Consider the following 27,164-nt stretch of genomic DNA (forward strand, 5'->3'; position numbering starts at 1 on the left):
CCATTTTATTTTATTTTTCCCCTAAAGGATACCTAATTGTAGTTATTACTATAATTTGAAATATTTAGTTATGCAATCATTGCATATTTCTCTGAAGTGTTGTATATGTGTTTTGATGTTATGATCTGCCTAATCTGTGATTAATTCTTTCCCACTTAGTTCAAATTGGGGGCTACTCAATACACAAAATTGGGATGCAGGGGCTGATGTGTGTCGAATGGGCAGGTGCTGATTGTGTGAAAATGTATATGCTGACAGTACTTGTGTGTGCAAACAGTTGCTGGTATTGTTCTCTTCTCCTTTTAGTTGATCTCTACCATTGATCTCTCTTGTGGAAATGAGATTTGTAGGACAGATATCAGAAGGGAAAGAGAACAGACCCTACAGTGTGCAAGGCTAAACTTTCTGACTATGCATTTTCTGATTCTTGTGTAGATCACACAACAGAGCAATCATATAAGAATCAGCAATGTGAAACCGCAAGAACATACAGCTTTGCAAATTTAAAGAAGAGTGCCTCTAGCTGGGTATATATTCTATTTGTGGAATGTTATGTTCAAAATATAGTGTCTGAGAAAACTATACAGATACTATGTTGAACTTCCCCAAAATAATTTAATTTTAGAATAAAGATATTAGAGACCTGGCAATGTATTGAATTTAACTGTTTTAGCTTTTTTCTGACAGAGAAACAGACTTTTTGTTAGGCATGGTGATATTGCACCATTACCTTTAAAACTAAATTAAGATGAATGAATATCAGTTTGAAAATCAAATGTTTTCTCTCTGCTTCCAAGTAAAATAGCAGAATTTATCTAAATGATTCCTGGTATTGTAAAATACCTATTAGAAAAAATAGAACAATAAAAACAAGATTTAATATCTCTGTGCATGGAATATTGATTGAAAAAACAAGAATACTGCAAGAAAGAGTTGATGGAAATGGCTTGATTACATTCTAAAATAGTAGCCAAATAATGTCCAGAGGAGGACAAGGGAAATGAAGTCTTAAAAGAAGTATTTCTCCCATTAGACAGTTCCATATACTGAAAATATCCTATGTGTTTTGTTGTAAGGTCTAGTTATTATTTCTAATTATGAATCTAATGTGAGTCCCAAAAACCCAAATGTCCTTTTAAAAATACAACTGAACTTATTGAGTTTTCTTTGAAAACATTTTGCTTCCCATCCAAGAAGTTTCCTTCAATCCTGAAAAGTTGCTACTGAGTCACATTTTTTAAAAAATAGAAGTAATAAGCATGCAAAACATTGAAGCATGGAATATTAATGTCAATTTGAGAAAAAAGGAAAACACAGAATATACTTGCTTGAAATGAAAGGGTAAAATTTCTCAACCATATGCTGGAACCATATGCTGAAAAAAGAGAGACAGTTTGGTCTGAGGTGATTAGGGCAGCAGGTGAGAAACCAGGAGACTGTGAGTTCTAATCCAACCTTACGCATGAGAGCCAGCTAGGTGAGTTTGTGCCAATCATTATCTCTCAATCTATGACACCAGATTCAGATGACAAACTGATTGGTCAATTCCTGTTGTAACCAATAGATTAAAAAAGAAAAACCATAAAATGCCAGGAAGAAATAATATGAAGAAATAATATCCTGCAGAAAGACTGGCTGGTTTTAATATTCAACGTAGGTATTTGTTACAATTTGCAATTATAATACAGTGGTACCTTTACCTAAGAATGCCTCTACTTAAGAACTTTTCTAGATAACCGGGTATTCAAGATTCCCCCCCCTCTTCTTAAGAACCATTTTCTACTTAAGAACCCGAGCCCAGAAAATTTTCCCAGGAAATTTGAGAGCAGCACCAAGGCGCGGCCAGTTTCCTGCCATTCCCCCTTTAATCCCGGCCATCTTGGGCTTTTCTGGGCTTCCAGAAGAGTCTTTCGGTGGCGCTTAAGGAGGCTTTGGCAGTCCAGAGTGAGCAGAGTGTTTTCCTTTCTCTGGGCACTTGGAGAGGGAATAAATCACTTCGCTGTGGTGACTCCCTCATGCTGCCTCCCACACACCCGACGCGAGTTTGCCTCCCAGAGCATCTGGGTGCGGAAAGGCATAAGGGAGCGCTTCTCCCCAGTTGAATCAACTCGGCTTCAGCCAAACTGAGGAATCATCACAGTGAAGGAAAGGCTCCGGGTACAAAGCGAGCAAGCGAGAGAAGAGGGGAGCTCTTCAGCATGGAAAGGAAGAGGAAGCAGGTAGCAGCAACAGCAGCAGCAGCCGCCTTTTGGTCAAAGAAGCAGGAAGTTCCCCCTTCTCGCCCACCTGAGTTTCTCTCTCTGGTGCAGTGTATGGGAGGCAGCCTCACGCCGGGTGTATGGGAGGCGTGTGCGCCTCCTCGCCGCCTCAGAGTCCCTCTTTTTTTTTAAGCCTTAAAGTTTTGGATTTTTTTGATTCTCATCACTTCACTTTCTGCCTTTGGCAGTGACTGTCCTCCTCCTCTTCTCATCCTCCCACCCAAATGCCAAGCTTTTATTTCTTTCCTAATGGGTTTGCATGCATTATTTACTTTTACATGGATTCCTATGGGAAAAATTGCTTCTACTTACAAACATTTCTACTTAAGAACCTGATCACAGAATGAATTAAGTTCTTAAGTAGAGGTACCACTGTATCTACATTTATTGCTGACTGGAAACCCCTTATGAAGTTTTTATTTAAAAATGAAAAAAAGAACTTATGATTTATGGAACTTATGATAAATGTATATTAATACTTAATAATATTAATACTTAATAGACAATAATGTTTTCCTTGAATATCTGCTGTAGGTGAGCTATTGCTCAAAATGAGAAACTCAACCGTGATGGCATGTGTGCACAGGTGGCATGTGGAGTCATATCAGAGGGCACGTGAGGCATTGTCCTATGTCAGCCCACACTGGCCAGCTGATTTTCGGCCTTGAGGAAAGCCATTTTTGCCCTCCGGAAGCTTCAGTGAAGCTTCCTAAAGTCTCCAGAGTGCGAAATGGAAGTCCATTTTCCAAACCTCTGGTTTGCCTGTTTGGCCGTTTTTTACCATCACAGGCTTCAGTGAGGCATGTGTGCATGTGTGGGGCAGCATGTGTGTGTGTGCGCGAGTGAGCGCATCCACACTCTTTTGGCACACCAACCAAAAAAAGGTTCACCATCCCTGTTCTATAAACATGTAGCAATCTTGAGATTAAGGAAAACCATATCTGATTCATTTATTAATCAATGCATTTTTAAATTTAAAATACACCAAGTTTTATGTTTTTAAAACCTTGTAACTCTAAATCTTCATGTTTTATAAAGCTGTACTACCTCAATATTTTTATATCTAATTCTAAAAATGTAATAGCAATGAGTTATGTTGCATGGTTTTATTTTGAATCCAAGTCATGTCACAGTCCCATAAAATTAAACTTCTTAATTGTTGTATGCTATGAGATTATTCCTATTCAAACTGACACCACATATCTTTTCATTAGTTTTATATTGCCCATGTTAAGATTAGAGGTAGCTGAAATGTATTTATAAGACTTTAAAAAGATTCAGAGTTCTCAGATCTTGTCTTTTGTATATAATATGATAATATTTCATAATAAAGCATTGTTTTTAATACGAATTTTATAATTGTCGAAATGCTGTGGCAGTATCTTAAGTTTTATTGTGTTTGAGAAAGTTTCATGTAGTGTATATATATATATATATATATATATATATATATATATATATATATATATATATATAAATTTATAGCAATTTAAATGTATAAGTGTTTATCATAAAATAAAAAGGGGAAATAAAACCAGAACACAGATAACTGAGACATTTAATACATTTAAGTAGTTATCAGGCACTGAACTTTTTTTTTGTTTAGTTTTAAATTTTCAACAGCCATTAAAAGTTAGTAACACAGCAGGTGATTGTATGGGTAAGTGCAAATGTTCTGAAATAAATAGCAGTTGGTGACCTGGAATGTCAGGGCTCTAGACAAGGGTGTGTGTTTGTCAATATATCCTACATGTTTTACAGAGTCCTTGGGGAATACGGGAAGATACAATTTCACCTTTTCTGTGCCAAAACATTTTAATTATATCTTCTTCCAAGTACTGCGGTTCAGTAACCAAGGAGCTGACATTGATGCATGTGTTGATAAAGCTGCAAACATTCAAAATGAGATTAGCAAAGATTTTGAGGAAAGGGTGACAGCTAATTTTGCACACTATTCTGCATCTAATTCAGGTCAGTGTAATGATAGAATATTTTATAACTTTTGTGTCTTCCAGAAGGACTTTTATGATGCTTTGTGTTAATGAACATTTGTGGTTTGGAAAGGTATAATTTCAATACTATTTTTTATACAAATACAAATATTTTATTATGATTCTATAGGCTATACCAGAAAGTGGAAGTGGGAAAAATTGATTATGTGCAACATAATTTCTTTATCTGATTTGCTTGTAATTGTTGGATATTTGTATGAAATAGTCAAAACATGTAGCGGTGCTGTACATTTATATTAAAACATCTAAATTATATGACATTTAAAAAAATGAAAATATAGTTTCTTTATGTTACATAGAACGTTTCTGAGCAGATTCCAGTGTGTTTTGGTTCTATTTTGTGCTTTAGTTGAAGGCAGCTGACACTCTTCTTTCACTTTTCTTTTTGTTTGTCAAGTTTTCTTTCTTTTTTATCCACTCACTTCTCCATCTGCTTTCACTTTTGTTTGCTTGGGTCGTCTCTCATCCCAACTTGATAATGAGGAATGTGGTGTGACCCTGACCTCTATCAGCCCATGAATGACCTTCTGACTCCCTTGTGTAACCTTTGACCTTTTCTTTGACAGCTTGATTAATTACCCTGTGTTATGATTTATGAGTAAGTGCTATGTAAAAATAATAGACAACAGGTGGTCCCCTAAAAACTTTTTGTGGCATGTTTTCTTTTCTTGCCTAACTTGATGAGCTATTTTAAACTTTGTGGAGCAATATGAAGTTTGGCAGTAATATAGCATTTTTATACACTTGGACACAGCAGTGGAATGCAGGAGTCTAAGAGATGTGGTGTAGCTGGGATGAAAATATTACAAAGTGTTAGCAGGGTGCAGTTGCCAAAATGCACATTGGGTGAAAATACAAAAAGAAGTCAACTGACATTTTAGGCATTTCAGTCTCAGGTCACGTCTTGAGAAAATTGCTCAAATAATGGAGGGGGCATTTTTCAAGCTGAGCTGCATCTCCAACAGCTATGTTTACTTTTACGCTTCACTAGTGACTTCTGATTGGTTGTCATGACCTCATCCTACTGTTGCATCTAGGTTGTTGCAACAGTGACACATAGGTACTCTTCTCATGAAAAAGATCAGAAATAAACAGATCATGCATCTTTAAAAACAAAATGAATAGTCCTTCCTATGACCATTTTAAACATGCATAGATCAAGGTTACTGATCTAATCTCCTAGGATTCCTTTCTCTGCAGAACTAACTTGATTCGACTTCAAGTGTTTTAAATGTTTTTTTAATCAGATTGATAAATCTCAAGAAAATTATGTGTTACATATTTTTACTTACAAGCCAGAAAGATAGACACATAGGTCAACATATTCCACTCTAGGCTCTGACCTCCCTGATCATATACAGCGGGCTATCCTAGCGGATTAATATGCTGTGCTGAATGCTTATAGCTCATTATTCATTTCAGCAGATGCAAGAGCCTTCTTATGTCCCAGAATCATCTCAAATATTTTTGCTGTTAATCTCAAATATTTTATTCTATATAGGTTTTGTATCTGTACGCAGTAGTGGAAAGATCCCATAGAAAATGTTATTAGGATTTTTTTACTTATTGATATCATATTTTACTACTAAGCATACTCATGAATTTCCTGTGATATATGATACAAAAAGTCTTATCATTATAAGTACTTTTCAACATTTCTCTAAGCTTGCTGGTAACTTAATCAATATGAATAAATAAGCAGATGTACAAAATTGGAAATGAAGTCCATCCTTTAAATGGTTTCTGAAATACAGTAATTGACAAGAATTTTACCTTCTTAGCAAAATCCAGTAGATTTTGGAATCATGCAGTTATAATTTTATAGTATGTATTATAATCTTACTGTATTGATTTTCGGAATGGTTGAATGATATAAAATTGGTTATCTAATTGATAATCAGTTAGGATTCAAAATTTATTAAAGACTAACTTTAGTAGAGACTATTTATAAACTGTTTCATTTAATTTTTCCTAATTAGTTTGTGCAGATGAACTTGAAACTTGTTGAATAATGTGTTATACATATAGTTGAATGCTTATTCTACACTTCTCTGAAAACATTTAACTAAAAAAATGAATAATGTATTATATTGTAGATGTATTTCATTTCAGATACATTTTTCACATTTAGTATTTCAATTATATCAGTTATTTTGAAGAGAAATTATTAATTAGTTGATATAGAGTTAAATAGGCATGCACATGGGAAAGTGGATGTTATAAATCATATCAATTGTATGTTTTAATTTTGTAAAATGTATGTTATACAAATTAAGGATTATTTTAAACAAAAGTATAGATGTGTGGATTTGATGTATAGATTGTGACTGCTAAAATCTTTGTTTAAGTTGGTCTCTACATTCTGTATGTATTGATAGTGTGCCAAAATTAGTTGCCTGCCATTTAGCTTATTTTAAAAGTCTCATTAATAAAGAATGCAAGTTAAAATTTTAATACATTCTGATGAATTTAAAAAAACATCTTAATCTTTTTAAGGTGGAAAAGGAACAAAAGGTCGTGTTGTCAAATGCAAAATTAATTTATGAAAATGCTAGGTTGGTTTCACTTTAGCAACATTGATATAGGTTAAATTCCATTCCAGTTTTATATATTATGTTGTATTTCTACCTCCTTTCATCAGTTCAAGTATTGTCTATTATTCATTATTCTCTTTCTTGTGCCTATTTTTCCTCATATTATTAGTGACTGAAGACAAATGAAGAAAAGAGTATTTCTCCTAAGCAAAACAAGGATCATAATGCCATTTTTAAAAATACCCATAAACATCTTATATAGGATTCCCAGAATATTACTATTTTAATTATATCTTTTACTTTAATAAATACAATATATTAAAAAAAAGTTTTAAAATCATTCCAAAGAATGGTTTCTGCTATTTAAACTTAATTGGTAAAAATCCTTTAATTTATTTATGTAGCTGAGATTTTTAAATGGATTCATTTTTCATCTGTTGATGTGTCTGTGAAAAATTGACATTATGTCCTCATAAAATTGGACAAATGAGTCATGTAATTTTCAGTTACATAATCAATAACTTAGACAAATTTTACTTTTTGATGATTTATGTGAGTCTGGGTTTTTTTGAGACCAGCAAAAAATGAACATGGTTTCAGTTTCACTAATACCTGTAAAATAATAACAAATACATGAATTTTACGTCTTGCATTGTATATAAAATAACATGAATCAATATAAGGCCTATCTTCAAAGAAGAAAAGAAAATTCAAGTCACATACAGGACCAGCAAACTAAGACACAATGCACAAAGTGCAAGGTTTTTTTAGGGTTGGGGGAGCAATTATTTAAAACAGTAAGAAATATTACTGTTTTGTTATTACTGTAGTAATCATGAAGTCAGTAATCTGTTTTTCAATTTATTTATTATGGGTTTTTTTAAAGTCCCAATCCGGATTTTAATATAAATTTCAATTGAGTTTATTTATATGGAAACTGTGGTATAATATTAATTTCATGCATTAATCTTTTGTAAAAGCATACAATGCAGTATATGGTGTTTGTGCTGAAAAGAAAACTGGAGGGAAAAAATGACAGGAGGAAAAAAAATGACAGGAGATCACTTACTCATGGTACAGAATCTAGAAGGTGGCAATTTTCTCTTTGACCTATGGTGACCTTTTTACCATGTTCCCTTATACCAAAGACAGTGAACTGAATGCCTCTAATTCACCCTGCTTAACAGAGTGCAACAGTGTTCTTTAACTTAGTTTTGGTGGGAGGAGAAGGTATAGTAGAAATTTGAGAAGGGCGTGAAAACTTGTACAGGCACAAGGAAGAGTAAGAACTTTCTTCAGATGTGATTTTAATAGCTAGTCGAGTGTGTCCAACTGTAGAAAAGCACCAAGTGACAATCTGTCTACCTGACAGTTATCACAATGCATTACAAGGTTTTTGAATAGCTACACAGATTAGAATAAAGCAACACCAAATAAAGTATCTTTTGTTACTGTCAAAGATTTACTTAGCATTGATCATCTACATAGGTGGACTTCTTTTAGTCGAGTGAAGATTTTATTTTAAGTAGATAAACTTTTATTTTATTTGGGTATGGTTTTCCCTCAAAAGTTATAAAGAAAGTTTGAAATTAGGTTGATAAGTGGATTTGGTTTATGTGGATTTGACTTCCTTTCTTTATTTTCTTTGATATAAACAAAATGTCTCAAATTTGAGACCTTATCCCTTTATGTTTCTTCTTGATTTATAATTTATATCCTCTGAGAAGAATCTAATATTTTTCCTTTGTCTGAAGCCTTTAAGTGCATTTTTAATTCAAATAAATGTGCTTATGTCTGAACTTGTAACTAATTCATTGAGTTCAAAACAGTATCAAATAATCACAATTGAAATGGGTTCGTTGTTATTGCTGCTATCAGTTTTTAATTGAAATGTTTTATGGATTAATCTCTGAAGTTTGCTAAATCCTTTTGCAATCAACAGTATTTAAGCAACCTACATGCAACTCTTTTTTATTAATTAAGCATCAAATTGCAAATGTTGGACTCCAGTATGGAGGAAGCTGTTTTACAATTTCTTGACAAACTGCATAAATCACTATAAAAATGTAGAGCTTGGCCAACAAATAAACAAAAGTGGTCATTATACATTTGGACATAAAGTTTTTAAAATGCAGCTATTACTTCCTTTATCTGTGCTATGAAAATCACTTCAATCAGTATATTTGAACCATTAATCCTCCCCCCCCCCTTTCATTTGGAACAGGAAGGCTATGGAGTAATAGTACTGAATCCGAATGAGAACTATATTGAGGTTGAAAAGACAAAAGCTCAACAACAGCCGTCTCCAGATAGCTCAGATGAACCTGCAGAAAAAAAAGAGAGAAAAGATAAAATTCCAAAAGATACAAAGAAGCGACGAGACTTCTATGAGAAGTACCGAAATCCACAAAAAGAAAAGGAAACGATGCAAGTCTATATTAGAGTAAGTTGATCTTCTTTGTTTTATTTTGATATTGAAGAAAAGAAAACAGTTTTTACTTATTTTCACATTTAATTGTGTTTTAAAATGTGTTACTAAAACTAAGAAATTATTTCTTTTAATAGTTTATCTCTAAAAATGAGTATATATATATATAATGGGCTTAATTTCAAAGAGAAGCTTGAAGTATCATTCTAAAAATAGTGATGTGAAATATAGTGTATACAATTATTTTATTTATTTATTTGTTCGATTTCTATGGTGCCCTTCTTCTGAGTCTGAGAAGAGACTCAAAACCAGAATAGCTTTTTAAGTAGACGTGTTTATTTAAAAATCTTTTAAAACATAGCTTTCTTTACAAGTTCACAAAGTATTATGGGAATATGTTGGGGGGGATTAGAGTAACATAAATATCTATATTTTTATTCATTTGTCTGGTAAACTACTAACACAGTGGACAAAATGTTGATTTTCATCTTATATGATTATATCATTGAGTTGTAATATATTGTTTCCATTTAGGCATGTCTGAAGAAAGATAAAGATAGTTACTAATATCTTAATAAAGGTTTAAGTCAAAATCATTTAGGAACAAAGCAGTGAAGAAATTCTGTCCTTTGGCCTTGCCTTTTCTTAATCAATGAACCTTTGCAGTTTGTAATACTAGCTGCATAGGACTGCTCTATCAATGCCACCCAAGGATTTTAATTCTTCAGAACTACAAATAATATTATTCGTGCTTTCACACATTCTGTTTTATATACGAATGATACATTATATGTTCAGAATTCTTTACCATTGGGTAGTTGTTGAACAATGTCAATTCGGAGGGAGGGGATAATCTTTAAAGCTTCGACATGTGTTAATTATTACACTGGATGAAGTAATGTATTGAGCTAATATAGCTTAGTGGTTAATTTTATAATGCATTTTTTAAAAATGGAGACAATATTTCTAGGAATGAATGAATGAGGATTGGAGAAAAAACCCAAGAATGCAATATTTGCATTTAAAAATAATTGGAAATGTTTTTCTTTCTTCTATTTTTTATAAATGTATTGTATAATAAATTATTCACTAGTCAATTCTACTGTTAGATAAGCTTTCTTTTTTGAAGGGACCATTGGGGGCTTCGTAAATTTGCCAGAAGCAATTTTCTGTAGTATTAGGCCCTGTAGAGAATACAGTATATATTTAGTAATTATTAAACAATTGTTGATTTCTGCCAATTCCTACTAGATAAGTATCAGCCTAAGAGGTGGTCTAATAGTTAGAAAAAGAAAAGAAAAATATGTTAGTTACTATATGTATATATGACAAGGCAATTCAAACATTAGTCTCATGTGATAAAAATCTGCTTTCTAACTATGTACACTTAGTAGCTTTCATGTTTTCATTATTCAGAATTCCATATTAATAAAATTCCATAATCATATTTACAATCATTACACTACAGTATACTAAAGTATCTGGCAAGACCTTTTCTGTGAAAAGAGTATAAATAACAGATAAGTTCTAAAGGTTTAAGAGCAAAGCTTGAATGATCAAAGTACTTATTGTTTCAAGCTGTAACTGGTTTTAAATTATGACATAATGTACTTTGCTAATGTACTGTGTACTACAACTTGTTGAAGAGATTTGGCCCCTGCAATAAACTTCACCTGACACAATATGTAGAAAAGATTCCTTATATATTCTGTGATAATATATTTTTTGTTTGAAATATCTGCCAACTGCGTTTAGTAGTCAAAGAAAAAGTTATGTTTCATACAATTCTATGTTAATGAAGCAAGCACCTACTTCAGATATTTTCTATACAAAAATATTTCACATGTGATGTTTTAACTTAGACATTATACATGTAATATATTCATATTCATTCCTGTTCTTATGGATACATTGCTTTATTCAGACCACAAGAGGTTGCTGCTGCACATTTTGGAGAACATCTCTCCCATTCATATATAACCCAATTTAGTAAACACTTAATGTTTTTATTTGTTGTTAAACATGAGGAATGTGAAGATTTTGCTTAGATCAAAATTTTGTGCTAATTCTCTCTCTCTCCCCCCCTCAAAAATTTCTTCTGCAGCAAATAGCAGATTTCTAAGCCCCCTCTCCCTCAAAAATACTTTTTAAAAAATGAACCAGCATTCAAACGTATAGCTCAAGGATCAGCCTACATGTTTTTTTTATATTGTAATCATGCTCTTAATATAACATTTTATTGTGAAAATGCTACATAATTAGAATTTTCTTGTTCTTCCTTCTACTGTATTCCTTGTGCCGTCAAGATCTGCTTTGGAGGTTCTTTAAAAACTGCAGTGTCCAATGAGAGTACATTGGAATTTATAGGAAGAATTTCCTCAAATTTTTAAACTATTAAATAATGCTGTTTAATTTTTCTTTTGAGTTCTATTACAAGTTTTATTTAGAAATTGTTCTGCCGGTTTCTAGTACAAGCCTCCGATGAAAAGGAAATTGGTTCAAAACAGACACACGCACTCAGTAGAAGTCTAGTAAATGTTTTTTATCTCAACAAAAGAGAAGCAAAACTCCCTTTTAGAATTCAAAGGCAAGCAATAAATCAGCAATAAACCAGTACTGTGCAGTTCGGCACAAATACTGTTTGTTCCAGACATGGCAAAAACTTACAAGGATTTCTTTTCTCAAACTCCGTGACTCCCAACAACCACAATCAGATAATCTCCACACTGCTCAGCCCGCACGCTGCCAATTTAACAGCTGCTATAATTACGTGAGCCCCATCCAACCACAGGTGGATTCTCTATCGCCTGTAATATTTCTTCAATTGGTCTCTTCTATGCACAACTCTGCACATGCGTGGGTCTAGCAATTCCTCGTCCGAATCTACCGAAGATAATGGAGATTGGCTTCCTGGGCTGTCTGCCAAGCCCCCCTCTTCCAAGTCACCCTTACCTTCTTCTTCTTCCGAGGAAACTTCACTACCTGACTCTGTCGGCAATAAAACATGTTGATGTTTCCCCTGCATCCATCTCCACATTCCTTGGGGCAGGAGCTGGGTCAGAACCAACCACAACAGAAATAGATTGTATTTTTCAGACATTTACAAATATAAAATAATTTTAGGCGCAAATCTTCATAGAATGTTAGAAAGGCATATCCAACTCATGACTCAAGGGCCGTATGCAATCCTAGACAGCTAATAATGTGATCCCACAAAATTGTAAACTTTTAGCAACCTTACGCATATTTATATACATAATCTACAATATATATATACCGGTATATTATATGTGGCCCAAGACAATTCTTCATTCCATGCAACCCAGGCAAGCCAAAAAAACTTGGCTGATATAAGACTTGGAAGAGGATTTAGGGTTGTTTAGTTTAATCTTATTCTAGGTGAAGAATCCATTAAATCATTCCCAATAGATAGCCATCAAGCCTGCATGTAGATATCTCCAACAAGTAAAAATCCATCACTGTTCTACTGCTTATTAGCTCTTACTCAGGAAATTCTTCGATAATGTCAAACCATTCAATCCTTGTTCTATTGCATTTTTATAGAGTCTAGACCTCTCCCTTGAAACCTTTTCATTATCTGTAGATTGCTCTCATATCTATTCTTAACTAGTTCTTTTGCAAGCTGTCCAGATCCGTTAATCATTCCTCCTAAGCTTGGTTTTAAATATCTTATTCTCCTGTAAACCACTTAAAGAGGACTGTAAAGCTGTATATAGGTCTAAGTACTATTGCCATTTCCCTGTCAAAGTGTTGTACCTGGAATTCACCACAAATTCATAAATCCAAAATCCGCCACATTATCATAGGTTCTAACCAGCACAGGATATTTTTCATGATTTAGATTCATGTTAGCATTTAGGTTGCTGAAGACATATTAGACATTTTAGTTGCTGTCTTACAGCCTATAACTTTAACTTGGTCTACTAGTGTTCTTTTGATGTGCACTGCCACTAAGCCAGTTCTCAATATCTCTGCGCCAATACACTGGACCTGTGATCGTTAATATCACTTGTTGGAAATGGCCCAACTTACAAGCCATTTGAACCATGTATATATGTCTGGGTTGGTAGCCAATTTCTGCAATTTAACGTCTTCTGTGGATTTGATACTTTCCTCTCTATCTATAAAAATATTGAATAACATTGGGCCAAGGATGGTAGCTTGATCCTTCCCTCCAAGACAATGCAGAAGTACTTATGAACATGCTTGGTATGGTTGTTTAAGCAGCAGCAGATTTCCTGACTGACTGCATCGTACAACCCACATTTATGTATCAGGAAAGACTCAATCTGTATAGTCTGGAGGACAGAAGGAAAAGGGGGGACATGATCGAAACATTTAAATATATTAAAGGGTTAAATAAGGTCCAGGAGGGAAGTGTTTTTAATAGGAAAGTGAACACAAGAACAAGGGGACACAATCTGAAGTTAGTTGGGGGAAAGATCAAAAGCAACATGAGAAAATATTATTTTACTGAAAGAGTAGTAGATCCTTGGAACAAACTTCCAGCAGACGTGGTAGATAAATCCACAGTAACTGAATTTAAACATGCCTGGGATAAACATATATCCATCCTAAGATAAAATACATAAAATAGTATAAGGGCAGACTAGATGGACCATGAGGTCTTTTTCTGTCGTCAGACTTCTATGTTTCTATGTATTTTTTCTACAACAGTATTAGAATGGAATGGGGTGCGGTAGAGTAGAGTGGAAAGAGAGAAGAGAAAAGGAGAGAAGAAGAGTAGAGTAACAGAGTTGGAAGGGACCTTGGAAGCCTCTAGTCCAAACCCCTGCTCAGGCAGAAACCCTTTACCAGTAAACCTTTTTTTCCTCAGGTGCCGAAAGAACATGCATGCATGCTATCACACCTGTGTGAGTGCCCATACCCATAATTCAATGCCTGGGGAGACCAGAAACAGCTTGTTTCTCAACTTCTGGTGGGCCCAGTTGGCTTGTGTTTCACACTCCCCAGGCTCGAAAGGCTTCCCTGGAGCTGGGCGGGGTGTAAAAATGCCCTCCCCATCCCCCTGGAGGCTCTGTACAAGCCAAAAACGCCATCCCAGAGCCTCTGTGTGAGGCAAAAATCAGCTGGCTGGCACACACATGCATGTTGGAGCCGAGCTATGGCAATAACTCCTGTGCCAGCAGATTTGGCTCCGCATGCCACCTGTGACACCCGTGCCATAGGTTCGCCATCGCTGCCCTATACCATTTCAGACAAATAGTTGCCCAATCTTTTCTTAAAAATGTGAGTAGCTTGCAAAATTCTTTATTGAGATCTACCAAATCAGTCAATTCTGTCATGAAAAGAAATTAAGCTAATTTGGCATAATGTGTTCTTGACAAACCAAAGCTTATTCCTAGAACAATATCATTCTTTTCAAAATTGTTGTAGACACATCTTAAATGTGACATTAAAACAAGCACATTGATAGAGAATAGGGTTGTGCAACACATTCAGAGAAGACAATTCTTAAAGCATGGTAGCACACACAAAATTCTTCAAAGCATTAAGTGAGCTGCATTCTTGGAAGACTGCTTAAAATGAGCTTTAAACATGTAGTAAGTATAAACTAGGGAAAAAACAAAAATTAAATTAAGGAAACTGGTAAAAAGTTATTGCAGAAATTAATTTGAGAGGCAAATTAAGAGTTTTTCATGACAGACAGGTAATAATCAACTGCAAGAAAAAATAGAATGTGAGAAAGATGAAATGAAGTACCAAAATTAAACTGTAGTGGGATAGTGGGTATTAGGAAAGTATTGGAACTTCATGATAAAAATATATATCTACTACATAAGCGGCTTACTTCTAGAGTTTGTAAAATTTGTAAAGATTGCCGCCCCGAGTCTACGGAGAGGGGCGGCAAACAAAATTAATAAATAAATAAATAAATAAATAAATAAATAAATAAAATAAATAAAGAAATAAATAAATAAATCTATCCTATCTATCTATCTTATCTAATCTGTCTGCCTGCCTGCCTGCCTGCCTGCCTGCCTGCCTGCCTGCCTGCCTGCCTGCCTGCCTGCCTGCCTACCTACCTACACTGTTGTATGTGCTAACCACAAGCCTAGAGCCTAACCAAACATCCAGAAAATTTTGCTTAAACCTTGAAAACAAGTTTGTCAGTTATTCTTCTTCATTTTCTACTTGCTGGTTCTATGTTTGATCAGGAATTAAATAGTTGTAGTTTTAAAGTGAATAAAATAAATATCCTTTATTTTAGTGGGGGGGGGACTGTCGAGAGAAATTGCTTTGTAAACTGAAGGTGACAATAGGTGACAATAGGTAGAATGATAGTAAAAACCTGTAAAGTGAAACTGTCGCTTCTCAGAAGTCCATAATGCTTCTTAAATTGTTGGGTAAAGTTAGCAGCAACATAACATTTTCTTTTTCATATCTGTAGAGGGGTGCCTTCATTTATTACATGACACAATATCTTGATGTGACTATTTCATTTAATTAGCCTGCTACAGTATATACAGTTTATTTATTGGCAAATGAAGGAAGAGGCTATGTTCTAAATGAAGGAACTGGGCCTTTGTTCAGCTTTGCTTGCTGTCAATTACATGTCTTTGGGACCAGGAATAATTCATGTTCTTTCCAACTCACAGATAGGCTATTGTCTACATGGGTCTGCCTTTGAAGACAACTCAGAAAATGGACCAAATGCAGTATTAGATTAAGTCATAAACCGCTAGTTGTCTACATATTACTAAAACTCTCCAGTTTAAGTGTAATCTTTCACTGGGTATAATGGTACATTTTGGAGCAACAATTTTCAAACCAAGTTACCTCAAATGGGCTAACTTACAGAATGCATCCAAAATCCAGGACTCATGACTTCCATGGAATTCAAATTTGACAAATTTTATAAAACATTTTATAACACAATACCAAATCTTATAAAACATCAGCTCCTGATGTTTGTCTGTGTTATACAGTTCAACATGGGCTATTTTCAAGGCAGATATTTCTCAGAATATCTCTCCAAAATTTTAACAGTTTCCAGTGAAGGCAGTACATTAGAATCTTTGCCATTGTTGAAGACATTGAGGAATCTGGTGAAGACATTTCTCTGAAAAAAAAAATCACCCAACAGGCCATGAGTTGCCTCTAACTTTCTGGATTTTTAAGAAAGTGTGTAAGACTTTATTTTTCCACAATAAGGTTGTTAATGGCAGGAGGGATGCTTAGATATTATGAAAACTATCTCTCTACCTACTTACCTACCTACCTACCTACCTACCTGATGAACATGCCCGCCTATCTCAAATGAATGATTGTAGGTGGCTAAGATAATTAAAAAGAAATAGAATATGGGATCCCATATTCAAGCATAAAGCCACATCTTCAGTGTCTTACTACACACCAATAGGGACCATTGCGCAGATCTCAGGTCTCATATTTCGGTTGTCAGCTTTGCGGTTGATAACCTCAGCATCTTTAACCACTGAGCCATCCGCCTCCTTATTTTATTATAGCTGCCTTGAGTTCCAGGTGGTATATAGAAATATTTGTTTGCATTCTTGCTTCATTTGTTAGATTTCCATCTATATTTCCCCCAGCTGTCAACATTGCAATTCCTCTACCAATTTTTGCCCACAAAAATAGTCTGAGAGCACCTGACCAAAGTCAACCAGTGAACATGACTCAAGGCTGACAATGAACTTAAACGTGGATTTCCTTGATCCCAGCCCTATATCTTAATCACTAAAAAATGTATTATCTCCAGGAAAATCTATAAATTGAAATACATTTCAAAATACAATGTAGACTTTCCCTTGAAAAAAAATATACAAAGATAGGAGCCGCATAACTTGTTATCAAAATTATGATCATAGAATTAAATTATTGACATTTCCCCACTGGCAGTTTAACACAAATTAATATGAACTCAGTAATTTTGTAATTGATGACATATCTATTTATTTTAATAAAATTTATCCTAAATTGAGGAACAAAGTTTAATTAATTAATCTTCAGGGTTCTCTTTTTAAAAGAATACTCTTTGTTTCTATGCCATTAATATACTGTATGTAAAATAAAAATACCAACTATTCAGAAATTGATTATTATAGGTAAAAATCTGTTTTTATTTTAGAATGCTTTACTACCTAGCATCTCTTACATTTTATAATTACTTTATGGAGACTATATGGGTTTTAATCCGGTGAGATCACTTAAACCAAAGATGGCTTATCATCTTGGAAATAAAACAGAAACCTGACATTCAGAATTTCCCTGTTCTCTGTCAAGCTTAGAAATCTGTGGCTTCACTTTTCGCTAACTTACATTTTTATACTTGCTTGGAGACCAATTACCTTGCTTTTTAAGTGTGTAAAGAATAATACTCCATCAAACCATGAAATCTCTTAGGAAAACTTTTAATCCTCTTTTTCCTCTTTTCATTTAAATTGACCACTTAAATAGTTGTTCACAGTGACTGCATTACTTTAGTTGACCCTCATCACATAGCCTTTTTACATAAGCGGTAATGAAATTTGTTTTCATTTAAAACAATCTAGTTAAGATTTATCTTGTTATATTTCCCCCAGGAGTACTGAAGGAACACAAGTTATAGCAGTTAAATTTAGATCTGTGGAGGCAGACATCTATCAATGGATACGGATCCATTGGCTATTGCAAAATAATCTTCTTCTACCAGATCATACCTAAATGTACAGAAGTACAAATCCTGCAATCTCCAACCTAAAATTATTTGCAAAAGCCATTTTTCACTGTAAGTTGCTTTTCAAGACACCAGGTTCTTAAAGAATGAAAAATTTCTGATATTATTTATTCACCAGCAGAAATCCTGAATAAATAAGGCTATTTATTTACAGTTTTGTGTTAATAGATAATTCTATTACCTACACGTTTGTTTAATGTTTTCTGTATATTTTATATGTATAAATACAATATTTCAATATTGTAATAAATGGCCTAGGAAAAAAATGGGTTTTCTTTTTAAATGCTGCACTGTTTTATGATGCATTTGTGCCTACAAGGGAGTTTTCCTGTTTTGTTTTATTGAAATTCATTTCAGAACTGTGGAAATATATAACCCATTACACTTCCCCAATAGATGGCACTGGTGGAATAAAATTACACCATAACCCAATTAAGGTTCTAGCTTAAATGCATTCAGTATAAGTAGTAAAACATATTTTTTCGTGTTCTAAATATTTTAATATTATTTTTTGTTTTAATATTATGTTTTAATATTATTTTTCATGTTTTAAATATTGAAAGTAAATCAAAAAGTGTGATCTATATTTAGAATGTGTGTGTAGTGATATGATATCCAACCATTGGAATAGTCATAATTTAATAATAGGAAATGGAGAATTTGCTTCATCGAAGAAGCATGTTTGAACTGTAATATATCATTATTAGTTCTAATTTAGAATGGCAAAAATGCCCCTACTTAGCAGCATTTTATACTGCAATTTAACAAACCATTGTACCAATTAAATGAAAGATATAAAACTTCCCCGATTTTTAAGATTTGTATTAAATGACAATTGTTAAATTGATACCTGTTTCACATTTTTTAAAAAAATTCCAATGGAGTTTGTAAGAGAGTGTCTATCACAGTGATGGCTAACCTATGGCACGGGTGCCACAGGTGGCAAATGGAGCCATATCTGCTGGGACATGAGCCGTTGCCTTAGCTCAGCTCCAATGTGCATATGTGTTGGCCAGCTGATTTTTGGCTTGTACAGAAGCTCTGGGAGGGTGTCTTTGGCTTCCAGAGAGCCGCCGGCTGATGGGAGAGGGCATTTTTACCTACCCTCGGCTCCAGGGAAGCTTTGGAGCCTGGAGAGGGCAAAACATGAGCCTACTGGGGCCACCAGAAGTTAGAAAACAGGCCATTTCCAACCTCCAGAAGGTCTCCATGGGGTGGAGGAAGCTGTTTTCGCCTTCATCATGCATTGAATTATAGGTGTGGGCACTCGCGCAGGCATGATAGCGTGCGTGCATGCTGTTTCGGCACCCGAGGGGAAAAAATTTGCCATCACTAGTCTATCATCTCTTTCTGCTACCAACTCTTGGCGTTAATAAATATGGAGAATAGATAGACTTCTTCTTTGAGTCAGGCCCTTAGATATTGGAACACTACTATCATGTCACCCTAGTCCTTTTTTCCCATAAAACTAGACATGCTCAATTCCTGCAATGTTCTTTAGGAACAAAATTGCTTATACTTGCCTTTACTTGTCAAATTCAAAGCCCTTGGGCCAAATATGGCCACGATGTGGCTAGATCTGGCCCGCAGAGCTGCCATGAAGACAACCTGGTCCCAGGATAACCAGGCACTAATCTATAACTCGAAAGCAGCCATTTGGGCTGGAATGCGATGAGCCTTAGATCCACAGGGAAGTCCTGGAGGAACTGCCCCACCACATCAGCCGGTTATGGTCCCAGGGCTGCCACATGGATCTAAGGCTCACTATGTTCCAGGCAGCATGACCGCCATCAAGTTTTAGATCAGTGCTACACCCACTACCAGCCCTTCCATGGCCTGTTCGCCATTCTAGCTTTGCAGCCCATGCAGCTTCCCTTTCACTGGGACTGTCCGCACCCCGTCCAACATAGGAAACCACAACCTTGATATGGCCCTCAAATGAAATTGAGTTTGACACTCATAATTTATAATCTGGCTATCTATCAAATTAACAAATGCCATCTGTTTGCTAATTTGATTTTCAACCAATTGTTACTCAGTGGTAGACTTAATCTCATGGTTTGGGATGTATTCCAGAATATTATGACAAATTTTACTACATTTAAAATTAAGCTAGAATTTGAGAAACATACAGAACGTTTTGAAGTTATATAAAAACAGTTTACCAAAAGCAAAATAAGATACTTATGAAGGGTCTCATAGTGCTCAAGCAGGAAAGTCAACATGATAGTCATGAACTTTAGTTTTGGTGGGATGGGGATTGGCAACTTGTTAAGCAAAGTGGTTGCTAAATAAAAATACTACTGTGCTTATGGTCTTACTTCAGCTCTGCTTTGCTTTTCAGACCTCCAAAAGTCATAAGTATGGGTATTGGTTGCAGTGTTACTTTATCACCTCTTTCATATCACATTCTTTTAACACAAATCATTGGAAACAAGGTTACATTCTGGATTTGATCTTCATCAATAATAGTATTTCATCACCAAATAGCAGGTTACTTTTAGGTTCAATTGATACTCTCCAACACCATTCTACTGCTGTTTATGTCATGACAATGACATTAAATATCCTGTTGATATTGGTTCAGTTTCAAAAAAATTATATGGCAGATTTTCTTGGCAGTGTTCTGGGTAGACTTAAAAACATATCCAGAGAACTATAAACATCTATAAAGTTCTACCTGGAGAATGTATGCCAAGAGGCTGAAGGATGAAGTCCGTGGTCTTATAACTTACTAGTCTGTATGTATATTGCACTATATAGAAGGAAAACTTGTTTATGAAAAATATATCTGTACACAGAAGAGCCTGCATCTATGCTGTTAAAGAATAATGTGGGATATGACTGGAATTGATTGAGATTGTAGATATATTTCACAAACTGTACATTCTTGATGATTATTAGAAAATTGAACCCAAATAATTTTAAACACATCACAATGTAACAGTCATTTAAATAACAACACAGTTTGCAAATTCTCCCCCAAATTACCCCCAAAATTAAATGAAATAAAATACTAATGAACAGAATTACTTGATTAGTATTCTGGGCAATGCTAGCTGTATGGTGACCCGGATTATTATTTTGACTATAGGGAAGGGCTTCTTGCTGGGAAATCTCAATCAGATATATTTTGTGGATAGGAAAACTTTAACTCTCACTCAGAAAGTGGGTTGGAGTGATCAGCTTGCTTCTTGTAAACTTTGGAAATATCGATCAGTGTTTTCTTGGTGTTTTCCCATCCTTTCTTTAAGGTTTCCATCTATTCTGCCAGGGGCATGAAAATAGGTGCTTTTGGAATAGTTCCAGCTTGAGAATGAACTCTTGGCCGCTGGTGACTTGGAAAGGGGTCAACTCGATGCTGCTGTGAACGGCGGTATTATGTATACGCTACTTCTGCAAATGGTAGTAGCTCCACCCAGTCAACTTTTTGGTAATCTACATCAGTGTTTCCCAACCTTGGCAACTTGGAGATATTTGGACTTCAACTTCCAGAATCCCCCAGCCAGCGAATGCTGGCTGGGGAATTTTGGGAGTTGAAGTCCAAATATCTCCAAGTTGCCAAGGTTGGGAAACACTGATCTACATAACAACAGAGGTATTTTTCCACTATCGCTTTGGCCCGTTCCGCTGTACCATTGTTACTCGGATGGAAAGCTGATCTAAGGCCTTGTGTGGATCCAATCGCATGTGTGAACACTCTCTGTATGCTTCTATCGGATATAATCCTCGTGGGCACCTCTGATCATGGTGAGGCAGGAATCGTGGAGTGAAATTCTTCTTCTCTTTTACTGTCATATTGTTGCTTCCTGGACAGCATGTCAGCCAATAGGTTCAGATTTGAACCTCCTAAAATACTGTGCCCATCGCTCTTGCTTGGGTGAAATTTTCCTAGGGGCCTTCAGGCCTCGAGGTTCTTTTGGTCTGTCCATACCTCGTCTCTTCTAGGAATTCCCTCCAGGTTAGCAGCGCGCAGTGAATAGCAAAGGCTTCCTTCTCCCAGATGGCCCATCTCCTCTTGGTCGCTGTCAATTTTTTGGAGATGTAAATATATGGCAGAAGTTGGCCTTCTTCCTTCTTTTGCAGCACCACCACCACCTCAGCCACATCGCTAACGTCCGACTGAATGATGAATTGTCGTTTGGAGTTGGGGTGCTGTAGGATCAGTTCCTAGGCAAAGAGCCACTTCACTTTGTCGAAGGCTTTCTGGTAGTCCATTGTCCAGATCTTATTTTTTGAAAAATAGAAGAGTTAAAATAGCCACCTAAAGTATTCACTGGCAAAGTTATAAAATTTAGAATTGACAGCAATTTAAAGGAATCTTCATGAAAATCCTACAGCGCACATGATAAGCATTCTAAACAGATTCAAGATGAAAAATGTGCTGCTAATATAGGACTCATTCTGATGTAAAAGAGCCAAATTCCATAAAAGTGTACACAGTATATTGAGTATGAATAGAGAGTGTAAGTATCAGAAACTAGTTGAATTGAAAAAGAAATTGGCCCTAATGTACTCCTTAGCTTCCCTCTGTTGCAATTTTGTAATCTGGATATCCCTGCTTTCTACAAATTCTGTTCTAAATCTGAGATTGATAGCAGATAGCAATTTCCCCTTGTTTCAGCCTCGTCTAGCAACTTTTGGTTTTAGATAGGAAAAATGTGGCCTCAACTGGCAGAAACGGAAAAGTTTGAAGGAATCTACTTTGTTTGAAACTAAGATGTTAATTTTCTATCTGAGAAATAGGTGTCAATCTTGTGAATGTCAAGATATTGACATTGACAGTGTATGCTGTACTTGCATACATTGGCATTATTGAGGATGGAGAAAATGTTTCACCAAATAATCCCATCTCTTTGATTTCTGCAAAGCCAGCAAAGCAATACAAATTGATAATCTTTTCCCAAGCAAACCTACTGACATGGAGGCAGGAAACAAAGGGATAAAATAAATTAACCTGTCCAATATTAAGGTAGATGTCCTTTGCTCCTCAAGGAGAGTGTTCTGTCGGGCTCTCTGGTAGAATCCTCCCAAAAATTCACAGGTACAACTTTCAGACACACACACACACGTTTGAAAATTCAAAACAATGTTCCTTATAATGAAAATTCACTTAAACTAAGCCCTCTTTTGGTATAGCAAGGAGCAATAGTCTCCAAACAAACTGTTAATTTATACAAGTCCCTTATCAGTCCTGTGATACTTAGCTTGCAGCTGTGAGGCAATTCAAGGTCCTTCTTTTTTCACAAAGTGAAACACACTTTGCTCTGGTTTAATTTCCAAGCAGGGAAAAATCAGCACACAAAAAGTCAAAATCAGTAACGCAGTCATGAAACACAATGATCAGATAATCCTCCACAATGGCCAAACCCACAGACTGCTATTTATAGCAGCCTCACTAATTACCACAGCCCCACCCAACTACAGGTGGCCTCATTTTCGTTGATAATAATCTCTCAGTTGTTGTTGCCTATGCATCGCTCTCCGCATGCGTGGCTGTATCATTAACTCTTGTTCTGAATCCAAGGAGGAGCTAGATAATTGATCTCCTTCTGAGCTGTCTGCCACACTCTCCTCCTCCCTGTCACTCATGTCTTCTTGGTCAGAGGAGCCTTCATCAGCAGATTCCAACGGGGGCAAAACAGGCCTGCAGCATGTGGATGTGTCCCCCACATCCACAGTCCTTGGGGCAGGAGCTGGGCCAGAGCTAACCACAACAGAGAGTAGCATTTATGATAAACCTCCCAGACTAACATTGTTCAACTCAGTATAGTACATCCATGTGGTGGGCTGGGACTTTTAAAAAAATCATATCCAGATTTGATTGTCTTCTATTTAAGGAAACTTGGTGAATCATAGGTATGGAATTTAATGTCTTTGCTTCATATGACTAAATGTTTCAGTTAATATTAAGGATGACGCTGCCAAATATTATTTCCCATTGTTTAATGATACAGGGTACAAATTGATGTGGTTAAACTTTTCCAAAATGATGGTGGAAATAATTGCAAATGATAAATAGTTGCAGAGTACAGTATTGCTTATCAATGTGTACTTTCTTTCAGAGAAACCACAAGCTCCTGCATAATAAATAACTCAATCTCGCTAAGGAAAAAATATTATTTATTTTTTAATTATATTCTCAGAGTCTGAACATACTGTATATTGGTGTGCAAGAAATTTAATGCTAGAATGGAATTGAATGATTCTGCCTTATTTGGAACCTTCTTTCACTATCCATCTGATCTAGCCTGCCAAACTCATTACATTCCTGCCAAATGCATTATATGTGACTGTGCTGGCTTGTGTTTAGTCCAGTCGGTGAGTCAGTTGGATATTTTTGTCCTTCATAGTAATTAATTACTTTAATGTGTCATTCATTATGGGTGGGCTAAAGAGCCACTGCTATGGACTATATAATTTTCTCTCAATGCCTACTTAATCTGATTGGTGGGTGACTAATCCCACTGTGACCACATTTTAATGGTGTTATCACTGAAATCTTTTGCCAGAAATTTAAGACAAGCTATGTTTCAACCAGATTTCTTAGCAGCAAAGAGGCTGATTAATACAAAATCATCCCCTGGAATGAGCAAGCAGATTATGGATCCTCTGGCTTCAAAAAATATTCTATATCTGTTGTGGCTTTGTATTGTGATACTCTCTTAGAAGAGAGTATCACAATACAAAGCCACAACAGATATAGAATATGTTCCTAGCCACTCTGGTTGTGGGGGAAAAATCAAAAGCTAATATAATTATTCTAGATATATTTTGCTAAAACTAATTTAGAAAGAATTCAGTGGGATTGGCTCCAATGTAGATAATGTAGATAAGATCTCTCTTTTCATTAAATTTTGGATTCATGCATAACGATTTATTTATTTTATTTATTTATTACTTGGATTTGTATGCCGCCCCTCTCCGAAGACTCGGGGCGGCTCACAACATGTAGAAACAAATCATAAGTAATCAAACAATTTAAAATTTTAAAGATTTTAAAAAACCCATATACTAACAGACACACACACAAGCATACCATATATAAATTAAACGTGCCCAGGGGGAGATGTTTCAATTCCCCCATGCCTGACGGCAAAGGTGGGTTTTAAGAAGTTTACGGAAGGCAGGAAGAGTAGGGGCAGTTCTAATCTCTGGGGGGAGTTGGTTCCAGAGGGCCAGTGCTGCCACAGAGAAGGCTCTTCCCCTGGGGCCCGCCAACCGACATTGCTTAGTTGACGGGACCCGGAGAAGGCCCACTCTGTGGGACCTAATTGGTCGCTGGGATTCGTGCGGCAGGAGGCGGTCTCGGAGATATTCTGGTCCAGTGCCATGAAGGGCTTTAAAGGTCATAACCAACACTTTGAATTGTGACCGGAAACTGATCGGCAGCCAATGCAGACTGCGGAGTGATGGAGAAACATGGGCATACCTAGGTAAGCCCATGACCGCTCTCGCAGCTGCATTTTGCACGATCTGAAGTTTCCGAACACTTTTCAAAGGTAGCCCCATGTAGAGAGCATTACAGTAGTCGAACCTCGAGGTGATGAGGGCATGAGTGACTGTGAGCAATGAGTCCCGGTCCAGATAGGGCCGCAACTGGTGCACCAGGCGAACCTGGGCAACGCGCCAACATGGTGCACTGCCTCCTGGACCCGGGGAGGTCCCGGATGCGCCCTCTTTAAGGGCGGCTTATCGGGACCTCCTCCTTTTGCCCTTGTCATCCTGAACGCGAACACTCACCCGCTCTCCGCTAGCATACAGTGTGCCTGAACGGGGTGGCCTCGGGGCCGAATAGGAATTTTTGGCAGTCTCTCCTACGGGTGCGGCCTTTTTTCACCTATTCCACACTGACGCTAAGGATGGATTGGTTAGGGGGTGCGACGCGATGTAGTTACCCATTTGGTCAACTTGACTTTCCCTTTGGTCACTGGGATTTGGCAGGTTAGGGGCGGAAATGGGCAGTAGGAGCAACTGCGCGTTCTCCTTTTTAAAGATGATGGGCCGCCTCTCCCCATGAACTATAGGTTTGTACAACTTCGGGGATTGGAGGGGGGATGCCCATGGGACTCATCTTATCCAATTTCCCAAGGGGATTGGAGGGTGAGCTCCCACACGCTTTAAGGGCGTGCCTCGATCCAGGTGAAGGTGGCTACCTTCACCTGGTTCAACAAGGAGTTATGCCCCATAGCTTCCTATGTATGTTTTGGTAGATAATTCCGCCCCATTAGTTGATTTGGCCTCTGCATGTCCTTACATCTGTTTATAACGTTTACATTTACGTCATTTCAATTTAAGTTAATTTAAACAAAGTGACCTAATTTAAATTCCAGCTCTGGTCTCCACGTCCTTATTCTGCTTCCAACGCAATAGATCGCATTTAATTTTAAGTAGAGAAAAGATTAATCACTCATGCTTTATGTTCTGATTCTGATCCTTTCTTACAGTTATTCTAAAAATCAGGGACATAGTGTTTTTTGACCTTCTGATGTACAGTATTATAAACATTTAAATAGAAGATAAAAATGATAGAGCTATGATACAATTTTGTGGATCAGGTAATGTATCATGGTGGCTGAATGCATTTTTTATATTATAGTTTTTCACTTTTACAGTGCATAGTAAATAAATTTCTTACCTATTCTTGGATTGTTTTTCTATAGTATCTCTGGAATTCCTTTCCAGCTGTTCTTTAATATATAATCCATTTCCAGTAATGGCTTCCCCTCCATGTAGGGCTGCCTGTGTTAGAGGATTTGCTCCCAATCTTCCAGTTAGGTCAACCAAAAAAATTAAGATATGATAGAGGTTCAGTAGAAGAAATTCATATCAAAACAACTACTCACCATGTCATTATGACAACTGGCTGTAGCAAATGTGTTTCTGTTTTAACTTATGACAATTATTTGCTTAAAGTAATTTAATCTGACAGTAGCAGGATCTTGAAAGACTTTTGAAGATGTTATAAAAGCGACCTTTCTGCCCATGTGCAATGAAAAGCCATTTTAAACAAGAAATCTCAGAAACAGTACAACTTCTTTTGTACTTTGTTAATTAGTTATTGATTTGAAACAATGCACTAAAAAAAAGTTAGATTAGCCAGACACCAACAAGGTCACAGCATGACATTGTAATCATGATAATCTTAGAGTAGGTACCCTTTTTAATATATGAACTCTTTTATTTTTCTGTTATCAGAATATATTGTTATGA

At 36.0% G+C, this 27,164-nt stretch overlaps 1 protein-coding gene across 6 annotated transcripts in view; it reads left to right on the forward strand.

Moving 5' to 3' along the window:
* The window catches only part of ARB2A (ARB2 cotranscriptional regulator A), a 253,315-nt gene that overhangs the window by 72,123 nt on the left and 154,028 nt on the right, over window positions 1-27,164 (forward strand). For all 6 annotated transcript variants that reach the window (XM_070743038.1, XM_070743041.1, XM_070743039.1 and 3 more), the window contains exon 7: window positions 9,029-9,247. In XM_070743038.1, coding sequence (XP_070599139.1) covers window positions 9,029-9,247 — 219 coding nt within the window. The remainder of the gene's footprint in view (window positions 1-9,028; window positions 9,248-27,164) is intronic.

Source organism: Erythrolamprus reginae, chromosome 2 (assembly GCF_031021105.1).
Source record: "Erythrolamprus reginae isolate rEryReg1 chromosome 2, rEryReg1.hap1, whole genome shotgun sequence".
NCBI classification, from domain to species: domain Eukaryota; kingdom Metazoa; phylum Chordata; class Lepidosauria; order Squamata; family Dipsadidae; genus Erythrolamprus; species Erythrolamprus reginae.